The sequence below is a fragment of the Oncorhynchus nerka genome, linkage group LG7, assembly GCF_034236695.1.
Source record: "Oncorhynchus nerka isolate Pitt River linkage group LG7, Oner_Uvic_2.0, whole genome shotgun sequence".
NCBI lineage: Eukaryota > Metazoa > Chordata > Actinopteri > Salmoniformes > Salmonidae > Oncorhynchus > Oncorhynchus nerka.
In genome coordinates this window covers 81,053,354-81,067,686 of record NC_088402.1, presented here as the reverse complement: position 1 = coordinate 81,067,686, position 14,333 = coordinate 81,053,354, and the positions used below count along the sequence as shown (strand labels likewise).

Genomic DNA, 14,333 nt, shown 5'->3' with positions numbered 1-14,333 from the left:
ATCAAAAACATTCAGAGCAGTCAGAATATTAATTTGCATCACAGACAATCCAGTCATTCTAGCGTCGGGTCTACCATAAGAAAGGGGCTGGAATCAGAAAGAGCGCACCCCTTTAAAACCGAATACACACCCATTTAATTAACTACGCTGTCCGCATCACTTCGCCTGGCTTTTTGTCTTTTATTTTCATCCCACACGTTTGGAGGCGACAATACACCTTTTTGCTTGTAGTTCTCCATAAAACCCAAAGAAGAAGACTTCGCCTGGCTGGTTGTCTGTCTGTCTGGCGGTGGCTGTATGGTTTGTGGTGTGTTTAGGTCTGACCGTGGTGTTTACAATACCACACTCCGAATGCGATGGGAATGCTGAAGAAATGGCTTTAAAACAAATCATTCTCACGTTACTGGTCCTGTTCGGTTTAGTAACCATCGGTGATGGTAAGTGAAATGGTTTACGTTTGGCCTCTTTGGCTTTTGTCTTCGTGTATGTTTTGTTTGTTTGAGAGGGAGAATGGCTTGGCTGGCATCGCCTGTCGATCATCATGGCGCTGCCTGTCTAGGGTTTAAACCGCAAACACATTATAGCTAGTACTACTTGCTAAACTCGTTGAATAACACGGCCGGTGAAACATGTCACGTGTATTGCTGTAATCCATGCATCGGGTTTGCTTAGCTGGTTCTATAAATAGAAAATGTGATTTAGTGTGTGTGTGAGTCGATGTAGCTCGCTAACGAAACGTTCGCTAACAAAACATGTTTGCGTCTGTTTCGAGCTACTGTAGCTGCTTGGCTAGTTTGCTAACCAGGTGTGCACAAAGGGACCAGGCTAACAATGTAGTCTGTGCATTTCAACATTGCTTAATGTTTATATCTTGAAAAGAAGACACACGTCTCTGACGTTAACGCTACAGTTATCTGTGAGCGGCGTTGGTGTTTACAAAACAATCGCCTGGCGGCCCGAGATTAGAATAGGCTCGAGGGGGGGCTCTTCCGCATGTAACAAGACCCATAGTCAAGCGTTTAGAGCTTTTTATGATTGTATGTGTCTCTAATAGCTATCTCAACTGAAATAATGTATATCCTTCAACCAATAGCTGGATACAGAAATCCAGACAATTTATTCCTCAGAGGGGGTACTATTTTGTGTGTGTAAATAAATGGTTACTGTTTTGTGACCACCACTACGCTAGCCAAGTGTACTGGCAGTGGTGCGACACCAGCCGTCCATTCAGCCGACCCAGACAGAAGTCTGGGTTCTTTGTGATGGAAATGTAGCGAATGGGGGTCTTTTCAGGCTCCACCCCCCCCACACACACACGCACACACAGCGGGAATTTGGCATATGGTGTCTATAGTCTATATAGCTACTAGCTAGACGTGTTTGTTATGTTGGTTACACGGCCTGGTTGTGTTAAACTTACTGAAAAAGCCAGACTGTCACTTTTTTTAAACTGTTGAGAGAGAGGGTGAAGTTTATTTCAGATTCAAAATCATTTGAACATTATTGTTCCACTTGAGGCATTGTAGAGAAGGGCTGGGAGTGTGTCTTATTTTCCTCTGTGATATTTTCTTCTCTATATGGAAAGACATTGCAAGTTAGAATTTTGTGGCCTCCTGCTTGATGCAGCAGTCTAAGGCACTGCATCAGTGCTTGAGGTGTCACTACAGACCTAGGTTAATTCTAAGGCTGTGTCACAACCGGCCTGCTGCCTGGAGTCCAATAGGGCGGTGTGCAATTGGACCAGCGTCATCCGGGTTAGGGGAAGGTTTGGCCGGGGGGTTCTTTACTTGGCTCATCATGCTCTAGTGACTCCTTGTGGCGGGGTGGGAGCCTGCAGGCTGCCTGTGATTGTCAGTTGAATGGTGTTTCCTCTGACACATTGGTGCGCTGTTTGGCGTGTCTTATTTCGGATGACGCATCACTCGACCTTCGCCTCTCCCAAGCCCGCTGGGGAGTTGCAGCGATGAGAGAAGATCATAATTGGATATCACAAAAGAGGGGTGAACTAGTGTGGGAGAGGTGGAGAAATGATTATTGATCAATTATGACAAACCTCCTGGCATTGACAACTTAGATGGAACGTTACTGACGATGGCAGCTGACTCTATAGCCACTCCTATCTGTCATGTCTTTAACTTGAGCCTAGAGGAAAATCTTTGTCCTCGGGCCTGGAGGGAAGCCAAATTGTGTGAGCTGTACTGTTAGAAATCAGTGCAGCCTTTGACATTATTGACCATAACCTGTTGTTGAGAACCTGTGTTATGGCTTTTCACCCTCAGCTCTGTATTCACGATATAGCAATCTATCTACTATAACTCCGAAAGGGATTCTTCAGTGGAAGCTTCTCTAATGTTAAACATGTAAAGTGTGGTGTACTGCAAGGCAGCTCTCTAGGCCCTCTACTCTCTTCTATTTTTACCAACGACCTGCCACTGGCCTTAAACAAAGCATGTGTGTCCATGTGTCCTGATGATTCAACCATATACACATCAGCAACCACAGCTAATGAAGTCACTGAAACCCTTAACAGAGTTTTGGAATGGGTGGCCAGTAATAAACTGGTCCTGAACATCTCTAAAACTAAGAGCATTGTATTTATTTATTCAGTTCTAGACCTCGTCTGAATCTGGTAATGAATGGTGTGGCTGTTGAACAAGTTGAGGAGAAGAAATTACTTTGTTACCTTAGATTGTAAAGTGTCATGGTCAAAACATACAGAATCAATGATTGTTAAGATGGGGAGAGGTGTCCGTAGTGAAGAGATGCTTTGTGGAGTCAAAAAAGCAGAGCAAGTCCTGCAGGCTCTAGTTTTATCTTGATTATTGTCCAGTGCTAGAAAGAAATACCTAGTTAAGCTGCAGCTGGCCCAGAACAAATGACACGTCTTGCTCTTCATCGTAATCGGAGGGCTAATATTAATACTAGGCGTGTCACTCACCTGGTTAAGAGTTGAGGCTGACTGTTTCACTTCTTGTTTTTATAAGGAACATTGTGTTGGAAATTCCAAATTGTTTGCATAGTCAACTTACACACACTTATGCCACCAGGGGTCTTTCACAGTCCCCAGGTCCAGAACAAATTGAAGGAAACATACAGTATTATACAGAGCCATGAGTGTGTGTGTGGAACCTTCCATCTCATATAGTGCAAGTGAACAGCAAACCTCGTTTCACAAAACAAATAAAGCAACACCTCACGGCACAGCGCCTCTCCCCTGAGCGGCAAGTAGCCTAGTGTTTAGAATGCTGGGCCAGTAACCGAAAGGTTGCTGGATCGAATCCCTGACCTGACAACGTAATCTGTTCTACCCCTGAGCAACGCGGTTAACCCACTGTTTCCCGGGAGCTGAAGACATGGATGTCAATTATGGCAGCCCCCTGCATCTCTCTGATTCAGTTGGGTTAAATCCCAAAGATGCATTTCAGTTGTAAAACTGACTAGGTATCCCCCTTTCCCATGCGACCTAGTTGTTGTGTGTATGTGTAACTGACTAGCTGTCAACATCGGCTAAGGGGGATCCTGATAAATAAACAATCTTCCCGTTGCAACTTGCCACTGACAAACATTTTAAAATGGAGAGACCGAGAAAGTTACCCAGATCTGCCAATGTCAATAACCTTAAGTGACTCATTCAACTTCCAAGAAGCAGAGAGCAACATTGCATTCCTCCCTTGACCGGATGGTTTTTAGATGAGGACATGGTGCACTTTGATTGCTCACATTTGAGTATTTTCCAAGAGGCCGTGTTGAAGTGAGCTGGGTAGAGGTGAGAGCAGCCTAGACTACAGGGTTGAGACTCTATGCGAAAGTATATCTAGGACCGGCTGGGATGTACCGGAGTTGACCATTTGACTGGGTTAGCCAAATGTCACACCCCAGTGTAATGTAGTCCTCTAGTACCAGTGAGAACGGAGGAGGTTGGTTTCTCAGGCCAAGCAGACAGACTGGGCATGAAGGGTTTGTCCAGCTGGGCTGGGGCTGCTTTATGAAGAGGGGCCCACTCGGCTCTGTCTGGGGCCACAGTTTCACACCGCATAATGGATTATGCCATGGCAAAGCTGAAACCAGATGGTACCAGAATTAGTCTAGCTAGTGCGGTTAAAAGGAAAAGTTGTTGGGCTACTGTAGGCCCTGGGGGTCTGGTCTGTGACTCAATTTACTCACAGGATCGTCATGCCTCACAGGACGCCAGTTTCATCTCCTGTTGATGGCATCATTTGAACTTACCAGTCATTAGCTTAGTCATCATGAGGCCTACATGCCTTATTTTTGTGGATCGGTTGTTTTTCTCTAAGCTTTGGTGCACAATTAAAGGTCAATACTGCTTTTCAACCAGTCAGGAATAATCTATTGAGTTCAGGGCTTATAAAAGTATACCTAGGCTAAATAGAAGCCTTCAACAACCATAAGACCCACCAATAATTACATTATTTTATCAAAATAATCAGCTTTTTTTTTCAATCACCGATCTGGCATTCAAGCCTATGAAAATGGCCATTTTGTTACAATTGTAACCAGAACCATGCACATCCACTAATAATGAACAACATCTGGTAGCAGTCTTTATAGAGCATTAACACAGGTTTCAAACAGTTTCTCAAGCACAAGCCCACCGCTAGCGAGTAGCCAGCTAATTTGTATATTTAAAGTCTAGCCAACTTGGATCTATTTGTTTGTTAACAAGGTAGAACAGTTGAACTGTTCTAAATGCACCCTGCTGTCTGTCTCCAACTGTTTAAACAGCCTGTTCACTTCTAGATGTTGAAATCAAGTGGGCTACCTGGATAAGGTGATGCTTATTACTCAGAATGAGCACGAGTTGCCAAGTAGGCTCTGCTCTGTTCTAAATGTTGGCAATTGAGTCATGAAAAGGTATCGTTAGGAGAATCAACTGATTCTGTTGGACCAAACTTCAAATGTAAATAGGGAGTTGACACCTTCTCTGACAACAAGCAGTTATCTTTCGTCTTTGTTGTTGTGAGTGGCAGGGGGAGGGGCTTGGTGTCTGTGTGTAGGAGTGGGAAGTAGCTAAGCAGACACCACACAGAAGGAGTTAAGGAGACGAGACCAAAAAGACACATGCTCATAATAATAATTAGATATATTGCCTAGTCCCAAATGGACCCGACCACAGCTCTGCATAGCCTATAGTATATTTATTTTATGCTAATAAGGTGAATTTATTGCCTTAGAAGGCCTTGCCTATATATAAAGATCTATTGGTTAACCAGAAGAGCATCTAGAACTGGGGTCTGTCAGGTCCATTCAGCCTCAGGTCTGATTGCCCCCCCTTCCTTAAAAAAACATAATTTTTTTTTTATCGAACCTGGGTCTGATTGTCTGTCTGGGTCCAACTTTTTGCACCCGAGAAGACCTCTACCAGAGACACTGCTGTGAGGCAGTGCAGGGCACATCTCTCCTGCTTTCTCTTCCCCCTCTCTCTCCTGCTTTCTCTTCCCCTCTCTCTCCTGCTTTCTCTTCCCCTCTCTCCTGCTTTCTCTTCCCCTCTCTCTCCTGCTTTCTCTTCCCCTCTCTCTCCTGCTTTCTCTTCCCCTCTCTCTCCTGCTTTCTCTTCCCCTCTCTCTCCTGCTTTCTCTTCCCCCTCTCTCCTGCTTTCTCTTCCCCCTCTCTCCTGCTTTCTCTTCCCCCCTCTCTCCTGCTTTCTTCCCCCTCTCTCCTGCTTTCTTCCCCCTCTCTCCTGCTTTCTCTCCCTCCTGCTTTCTCTTCCCCCTCTCTCCTGCTTTCTCTTCCTCCTGCTTTCTCTTCACCCCCTCTCTCCTCCTCCTGCTTTCTCTTCCCCCTCTCTCTCCTGCTTTCTTCCCCCTCTCTCCTGCTTTCTCTTCCTCCTGCTTTCTCCCCCTCTCCTGCTTTCTCTTCCCCCTCTCTGCTTTCTCTTCCCCCTCTCTCCTGCTTTCTCTTCCCCCTCTCTCCTGCTTTCTCTTCCCCCTCTCTCCTGCTTTCTCTTCCTCCTGCTTTCTTCCCCCTCTCTCCTGCTTTCTCTCTCTCCTGCTTTCTCTCCCTCCTGCTTTCTCTCCATCCTGCTTTCTCTTCCCCCTCTCTCTCTGCTTTCTCTTCCCCCTCTCTCCTGCTTTCTCTTCCTCCTGCTTTCTCTTCACCCCTCTCTCCTCCTCCTGCTTTCTCTTCCCCCTCTCTCTCCTGCTTTCTCTTCCCCTCTCTCTCCTGCTTTCTCTTCCTCCTGCTTTCTCCCCCTCCTGCTTTCTCTTCCCCCTCTCTCCTGCTTTCTCTTCCCCCTCTCTCCTGCTTTCTCTTCCCCCTCTCTCCTGCTTTCTCTTCCCCCTCTCTCCTGCTTTCTCTTCCCCCTCTCTCCTGCTTTCTCTTCCCCCTCTCTCCTGCTTTCTCTTCCCCTCTCTCTCCTGCTTTCTCTTCCCCTCTCTCTCCTGCTTTCTCTTCCCCTCTCTCTCCTGCTTTCTCTTCCCCTCTCTCTCCTGCTTTCTCTTCCCTCTCTCTCCTGCTTTCTCTTCCCCCTCTCTCCTGCTTTCTCTTCCCCTCTCTCTCCTTTCTCTTCCCCTCTCTCTCCTGCTTTCTCTTCCCCTCTCTCTCCTGCTTTCTCTTCCCCCTCTCCTGCTTTCTCTTCCCCCTCTCTGCTTTCTCTTCCCCCTCTCTCCTGCTTTCTCTTCCCCCTCTCTCCTGCTTTCTCTTCCCCCTCTCTCCTGCTTTCTCTTCCCCCTCTCTCCTGCTTTCTCTTCCTCCTGCTTTCTCTTCACCCCCTCTCTCCTCCTCCTGCTTTCTCTTCCCCTCTCTCTCCTGCTTTCTTCCCCCTCTCTCTGCTTTCTCTTCCTCCTGCTTTCTCCCCCTCTCTCCTGCTTTCTCTTCCCCCTCTCTCCTGCTTTCTCTTCCCCTCTCTCTCCTGCTTTCTCTTCCCCTCTCTCTCCTGCTTTCTCTTCCCCTCTCTCTCCTGCTTTCTCTTCCCCCCTCTCTCCTGCTTTCTCTTCCCCTCTCTCTCCTGCTTTCTCTTCCCCTCTCTCTCCTGCTTTCTCTTCCCCTCTCTCTCCTGCTTTCTCTTCCCCTCTCTCTCCTGCTTTCTCTTCCCCTCTCTCTCCTGCTTTCTCTTCCCCTCTCTCTCCTGCTTTCTCTTCCCCCTCTCTCCTGCTTTCTCTTCCCCCTCTCTCCTGCTTTCTCTTCCCCCCTCTCTCCTGCTTTCTCTTCCCCCCTCTCTCCTGCTTTCTCTTCCCCCTCTCTCCTGCTTTCTCTTCCCCCCTCTCTCCTGCTTTCTCTTCCTCCTGCTTTCTCTTCACCCCCTCTCTCCTCCTCCTGCTTTCTCTTCCCCTCTCTCCTGCTTTCTTCCCCCTCTCTCCTGCTTTCTCTTCCTCCTGCTTTCTCTTCCCCCTCTCTCCTGCTTTCTCTTCCCCCTCTCTCCTGCTTTCTCTTCCCCTCTCTCTCCTGCTTTCTCTTCCCCTCTCTCTCCTGCTTTCTCTTCCCTCTCTCTCCTGCTTTCTCTTCCCCCTCTCTCTCCTGCTTTCTCTTCCCCTCTCTCTCCTGCTTTCTTCCCCCTCTCTCCTGCTTTCTCTTCCTCCTGCTTTCCCCCCCTCTCCTGCTTTCTCTTCCCCCTCTCTCCTGCTTTCTCTTCCCCCTCTCTCCTGCTTTCTCTTCCCCCTCTCTCCTGCTTTCTCTTCCCCCTCTCTCTCCTGCTTTCTCTTCCCCCTCTCTCTCCTGCTTTCTCTTCCCCTCTCTCTCCTGCTTTCTCTTCCCCTCTCTCTCCTGCTTTCTCTTCCCTCTCTCCTGCTTTCTCTTCCCCTGCTTTCTCTTCCCCTCTCTCTCTCCTGCTTTCTCTTCCCCTCTCTCTGCTTTCTCTTCCCCTCTCTCTCCTGCTTTCTCTTCCCCTCTCTCTCCTGCTTTCTCTTCCCCCTCTCTCCTGCTTTCTCTTCCCCCTCTCTCCTGCTTTCTCTTCCCCCTCTCTCCTGCTTTCTCTTCCCCCCTCTCTCCTGCTTTCTCCCCCTCCTGCTTTCTCTTCCCCTCTCTCCTGCTTTCTTCCCCCTCTCTCTCTGCTTTCTCTTCCTCCTGCTTTCTCCCCCTCTCTCCTGCTTTCTCTTCCCCCCCTCTCCTGCTTTCTCTTCCCCTCTCTCTCCTGCTTTCTCTTCCCCTCTCTCTCCTGCTTTCTCTTCCCTCCTCTCTGCTTTCTCTTCCCCTCTCTCTCCTTTTCTCTTCCCTCTCTCTCCTGCTTTCTCTTCCCTCTCTCTCCTGCTTTCTCTTCCCCTCTCTCTCCTGCTTTCTCTTCCCCTCTCTCTCTGCTTTCTCTTCCCCTCTCTCTCCTGCTTTCTCTTCCCCTCTCTCTCCTGCTTTCTCTTCCCCCTCCTCCTGCTTTCTCTTCCCCCTGCTTTCTCTTCCCCCTCTCTCCTGCTTTCTCTTCCCCCTCTCTCTGCTTTCTCTTCCCCCCCTCTCCTGCTTTCTGCTTTCTCTTCCCCCCTCTCTCCTGCTTTCTCTTCCCCCTCTCTCCTGCTTTCTCTTCCCCCCTCTCTCCTGCTTTCTTCCCCCTCTCTCCTGCTTTCTCTTCCTCCTGCTTTCTCTTCCCCCTCTCTCTCTTTCTCTTTTCCCCCTCTCTCTCCTGCTTTCTCTTCCCCTCTCTCTCCTGCTTTCTCTTCCCTCTTCTCCTGCTTTCTCTTCCCCTCCTCTCCTGCTTTCTCTTCCCCTCTCTCTCCTGCTTTCTCTTCCCCCTCTCTCTCCTGCTTTCTCTTCCCCTCTCTCTCCTGCTTTCTCTTCCCCTCTCTCTCCTGCTTTCTCTTCCCCTCTCTCTCCTGCTTTCTCTTCCCCCTTTCCCCCCCTCTCTCTTTCTCTTCCCCCTCTCTCCTGCTTTCTCTTCCCCCTCTCTCTCCTGCTTTCTCTTCCCCTCTCTCTCCTGCTTTCTCTTCCCCTCTCTCTCCTGCTTTCTCTTCCCCTCTGCTTTCTCTCTCTCCTGCTTTCTCTTCCCCTCTCTCTCCTGCTTTCTCTTCCCCCTCTCTCTCCTGCTTTCTCTTCCCCCTCTCTCTCTCCTGCTTTCTCTTCCCCCTCTCTCTCCTGCTTTCTCTTCCCCTCTCTCCTTTCTCTCCTGCTTTCTCTTCCCCTCTCCTGCTTTCTCTTCCCCCTCTCTCCTGCTTTCTCTTCCCCCTCTCTCCTGCTTTCTCTTCCCCCTCTCTCCTGCTTTCTCTTCCCCCCTCTCTCCTGCTTTCTCTTCCCCCTCTCTCCTGCTTTCTCTTCCCCCTCTCTCCTGCTTTCTCTTTCCCCCTCTCTCCTGCTTTCTCTTCCCCCTCTCTCCTGCTTTCTCTTCCCCCTCTCTCCTGCTTTCTCTTCCCCCTCTCTCTGCTTTCTCTTCCTCCTGCTTTCTCTTCACCCCTCTCTCCTCCTCCTGCTTTCTCTTCCCCTCTCTCTCCTGCTTTCTTCCCCCTCTCTCCTCTCCTGCTTTCTCCCCCTCTCTCCTGCTTTCTCTTCCTCCTGCTTTCTCTTCCCCCTCTCTCCTGCTTTCTCTTCCCCTCTCTCTCCTGCTTTCTCTTCCCCTCTCTCCTGCTTTCTCTTCCCCTCTCTCTCCTGCTTTCTCTTCCCCTCTCTCTCCTGCTTTCTCTTCCCCCTCTCTCCTGCTTTCTCTTCCCCCTCTCTCTCCTGCTTTCTTCCCCCTCTCTCCTGCTTTCTCTTCCTCCTGCTTTCCCCCTCTCCTGCTTTCTCTTCCCCCTCTCTCCTGCTTTCTCTTCCCCCTCTCTCTCCTGCTTTCTCTTCCCCTCTCTCTCCTGCTTTCTCTTCCCCTCTCTCTCCTGCTTTCTCTTCCCCTCTCTCTCCTGCTTTCTCTTCCCCTCTCTCTCCTGCTTTCTCTTCCCCTCTCTCTCCTGCTTTCTCTTCCCCTCTCTCTGCTTTCTCTTCCCCTCTCTCTCCTGCTTTCTCTTCCCCTCTCTCTCCTGCTTTCTCTTCCCCCTCTCTCTCCTGCTTTCTCTTCCCCCTCTCTCCTGCTTTCTCTTCCCCCTCTCTCCTGCTTTCTCTTCCCCCTCTCTCCTGCTTTCTCTTCCCCCTCTCTCCTGCTTTCTCTTTCCCCCTCTCTCCTGCTTTCTCTTTCCCCCTCTCTCCTGCTTTCTCTTTCCCCTCTCCTGCTTTCTCTTTCCCCCTCTCTCCTGCTTTCTCTTTCCCCCTCTCTCCTGCTTTCTCTTTCCCCCTCTCTCCTGCTTTCTCTTTCCCCTCTCTCCTGCTTTCTCTTTCCCCTCTCTCTCCTGCTTTCTCTTCCCCCTCTCTCCTGCTTTCTCTTTCCCCCTCTCTCCTGCTTTCTCTTCCCCTCTCTCTCCTGCTTTCTCTTCCCCCTCTCTCCTGCTTTCTCTTCCCCCTCTCTCCTGCTTTCTCTTCCCCCTCTCTCCTGCTTTCTCTTCCCCCTCTCTCCTGCTTTCTCTTTCCCCCTCTCTCCTGCTTTCTCTTTCCCCCTCTCTCCTGCTTTCTCTTTCCCCCTCTCTCCTGCTTTCTCTTTCCCCCTCTCTCCTGCTTTCTCTTTCCCCCTCTCTCCTGCTTTCTCTTTCCCCCTCTCTCCTGCTTTCTCTTTCCCCCTCCTCCTGCTTTCTCTTTCTCCTGCTTTCTCTTCCTCCTGCTTTCTCTTCCTCCTGCTTTCTCTTCCCCCTCTCTCCTGCTTTCTCTTCCCCCCTCTCTCCTGCTTTCTCTTCCCCCCCTCTCTCCTGCTTTCTTCCCCCCTCTCTCCTGCTTTCTTCCCCCCCTCTCTCCTGCTTTCTTCCCCCCTCTCTCCTGCTTTCTTCCCCCCTCTCTCCTGCTTTCTTCCCCCTCTCTCCTGCTTTCTTCCCCCTCTCTCCTGCTTTCTTCCCCCCCCTCTCTCCTGCTTTCTTCCCCCCTCTCTCCCTTTCTTCCCCCTCTCTCCTGCTTTCTTCCCCCCCTCTCTCCTGCTTTCTTCCCCCTCTCTCCTGCTTTCTTCCCCCTGCTCCCCTCCTGCTTTCTTCCCCCTCTCTCCTGCTTTCTTCCCCCTCTCTCCTGCTTTCTTCCCCCTCTCTCCTGCTTTCTTCCCCCTCTCTCCTGCTTTCTTTCCCCCTCTCTCCTGCTTTCTTCCCCCTCTCTCCTGCTTTTTCCCCCTCTCTCCTGCTTTTTCCCCCCTCTCTCCTGCTTTTTTCCCCCTCTCTCCTGCTTTCTTCCCCCTCTCTCCTGCTTTCTTCCCCCTCTCTCCTGCTTTCTTCCCCCTCTCTCCTGCTTTCCTCCTGCTTTCCTCCTGCTTTCTCTTCCTCCTGCTTTCTCTTCCCCCTCTCCTGCTTTCTCTTCCTCCTGCTTTCTCTTCCCCTGCTTTCTCTTCCCCCTCTCTCTGCTTTCTCTTCCCCCTCTCTCCTGCTTTCTCTTCCCCCCTCTCTCCTGCTTTCTCTTCCCCTCCTGCTTTCTCTTCCCCCCCTCTCTCTCCTGCTTTCTCTTCCCCCTCTCTCCTGCTTTCTCTTCCCCCCTCTCTGCTTTCTCTTCCCCCTCTCTCTTCCCCCCTCTCTCTTCCTCCTGCTTTCTCTTCCTCCTGCTTTCTCTTCCTCCTGCTTTCTCTTCCTCCTGCTTTCTCTTCCTCCTGCTTTCTCTTCCTCCTGCTTTCTCTTCCCCTCCTGCTTTCTCTACCCCTCCTGCTTTCTCTACCCCTCCTGCTTTCTTCCCCCTCTCTCCTGCTTTCTTCCCCCTCTCTCCTGCTTTCTTCCCCCTCTCTCCTGCTTTCTTCCCCCTCTCTCCTGCTTTCTTCCCCCTCTCTCCTGCTTTCTTCCCCCTCTCTCCTGCTTTCTTCCCCCTCTCTCCTGCTTTCTTCCCCCTCTCTCCTGCTTTCTTCCCCCTCTCTCCTGCTTTCTTCCCCCTCTCTCCTGCTTTCTCCCCTGCTTTCTCCCCCTCTCTCCTGCTTTTTTCCCCCTCTCCTGCTTTTTCCCCCTCCTCCTGCTTTCTCTTCCTCCTGCTTTCTCTTCCTCCTGCTTTCTCTTCCTCCTGCTTTCTCTTCCCCCTCTCCTGCTTTCTCTTCCTCCTGCTTTCTCTCCCCCTCTCCTGCTTTCTCTTTCTCCTGCTTTCTCTTTCTCCTGCTTTCTCCTGCTTTCTCTTTCTCCTGCTTTCTCTTTCTCCTGCTTTCTTTTCTCCTGCTTTCTCTTTCTCCTGCTTTCTCTTTCTCCTGCTTTCTCTTCCTCCTGCTTTCTCTTCCTCCTGCTTTCTCTTCCTCCTGCTTTCTCTTCCTCCTGCTTTCTCTTTCTCTCCTGCTTTCTCTTCCCCCTCTCTCCTGCTTTCTCTTCCCCCTCTCTCCTGCTTTCTCTTCCCCCTCTCTCCTGCTTTCTCTTCCCCCTCTCTCCTGCTTTCTCTTCCCCCCTCTCTCCTGCTTTCTCTTCCCCCCTCTCCTGCTTTCTCTCTCCTGCTTTCTCTCTCCTGCTTTCTCTTCCCCCTCTCTCCTGCTTTCCCTTCCCCCCCTCTCTCTCCTGCTTTCCCTTCCTTCCCCCTCTCTCTGCTTTCCCTTCCCCCTCTCTCCTGCTTTCTTCCCCCTCTCTCCTGCTTTCGCTTCCCCCTCTCTCCTGCTTTCGTTCCCCCTCTCTCCTGCTTTTCTCTCTCCTGCTTTCGCTTCCCCCTCTCTCCTGCTTTCGCTTCCCCCTCTCTCCTGCTTTCTCTCTCCTGCTTTCTCTCTCCTGCTTTCTCTTCCCCCCCTCTCCTGCTTTCCCTTCCCCCTCTCTCCTGCTTTCCCTTCCCCCTCTCTCCTGCTTTCTTCCCCCTCTCTCCTGCTTTCCCTTCCCCCCTCTCTCCTGCTTTCTTCCCCCCTCTCTCCTGCTTTCTTCCCCCTCTCTCTGCTTTCGCTTCCCCCTCTCTCCTGCTTTCCTACCCTCTCCTGCTTTCTCCCCCCTCCTGCTTTCTCTTCCCCCTCTCTCCTGCTTTCTCTTCCCCCTCTCTCTCCTGCTTTCTCTTCCCCCTCTCTCCTGCTTTCTCTTCCCCCTCTCTCTCCTGCTTTCTCTTCCCCCTCTCTCTCCTGCTTTCTCTCCCCCCTCTCCTGCTTTCTCCCCCCTCTCCTGCTTTCTCTTCCCCCTCTCTCTCCTGCTTTCTCTTCCCCCTCTCTCTCCTGCTTTCTCTTCCCCCTCTCTCTCCTGCTTTCTCTTCCCCCTCTCTCTCCTGCTTTCTCTTCCCCCTCTCTCTCCTGCTTTCTCTTCCCCCTCTCTCTCCTGCTTTCTCTTCCCCCTCTCTCTCCTGCTTTCTCTTCCCCCTCTCTCTCCTGCTTTCTCTTCCCCCTCTCTCTCCTGCTTTCTCTTCCCCCTCTCTCTCCTGCTTTCTCTTCCCCCTCTCTCTCCTGCTTTCTCTTCCCCCTCTCTCTCCTGCTTTCTCTTCCCCCTCTCTCTCCTGCTTTCTCTTCCTCTGTGTCACATTCACAAAGCCTATAGTGGACCTGGCTGTCCCATCAGACTTTTATCTGTCGTCCCACTTATGCTTCCTTCCTCTGCCCACTCTGCCAGTAACCTATAGACATATCTAGACTGGGTTCTGTTTCCTTGTCGGTAAAGGAAGCTCTGTGTGATTTAATAGCTCCAACTAGCCTGTCGTTGCTGCTGTATTATACAGCCAAGGCTACCTCTCTTGTAGCCACTGCCTGTCGTTGCTGCTGTATTATACAGCCAAGGCTACCTCTCTTGTAGCCACTGCTTGTCGTTGCTGCTGTATTATACAGCCAAGGCTACCTCTCTTGTAGCCACTGCCTGTCGTTGCTGCTGTATTATACAGCCAAGGCTACCTCTCTTGTAGCCACTGCCTGTCGTTGCTGCTGTATTATACAGCCAAGGCTACCTCTCTTGTAGCCACTGCCTGTCGTTGCTGCTGTATTATACAGCCAAGGCTACCTCTCTTGTAGCCACTGCCTGTCGTCGTTGCTGCTGTATTATACAGCCAAGGCTACCTCTCTTGTAGCCACTGCCTGTCGTTGCTGCTGTATTATACAGCCAAGGCTACCTCTCTTGTAGCCACTGCCTGTCGTTGCTGCTGTATTATACAGCCAAGGCTACTTCTCTTGTAGCCACTGCCTGTCGTTGCTGCTGTATTATACATCCAAGGCTACCTCTCTTGTAGCCACTGCCTGTCGTTGCTGCTGTATTATACGGCCAAGGCTACCTCTCTTGTAGCCACTGCCTGTTGTTGCCTTGTGTGTTCAGAATCAGATCTCATGTAATCAGAGATTACTTAATAAATACAAGAAAATACCCTTTTTCCTTGGCTGAACTGTAAACTGTAAACAGAATATGATTCGGTGTGGTGCTGAACTATCTCTACAGCTGCTGGTGTGGTGCTGAACTATCTCTACAGCTGCTGGTGTGGTGCTGAACTATCTCTACAGCTGCTGGTGTGGTGCTGAACTATCTCTACAGCTGCTGGTGTGGTGCTGTTTCATGTCCTAC

General features: G+C 50.7%; 1 protein-coding gene across 2 annotated transcripts in view; it reads left to right on the top strand.

Annotated features, from left to right (window-relative positions):
- Window positions 1-209: 209 nt before the first annotated feature.
- LOC115132487 (activin receptor type-1B-like) overlaps window positions 210-14,333 on the top strand; it is a 33,584-nt gene continuing 19,460 nt past the window's right edge. For both annotated transcript variants that reach the window (XM_029665175.2, XM_029665176.2), the window contains exon 1: window positions 210-437. In XM_029665175.2, the coding sequence (XP_029521035.1) occupies window positions 374-437 (64 nt within the window). In that variant the 5' untranslated portion in view covers window positions 210-373. The remainder of the gene's footprint in view (window positions 438-14,333) is intronic.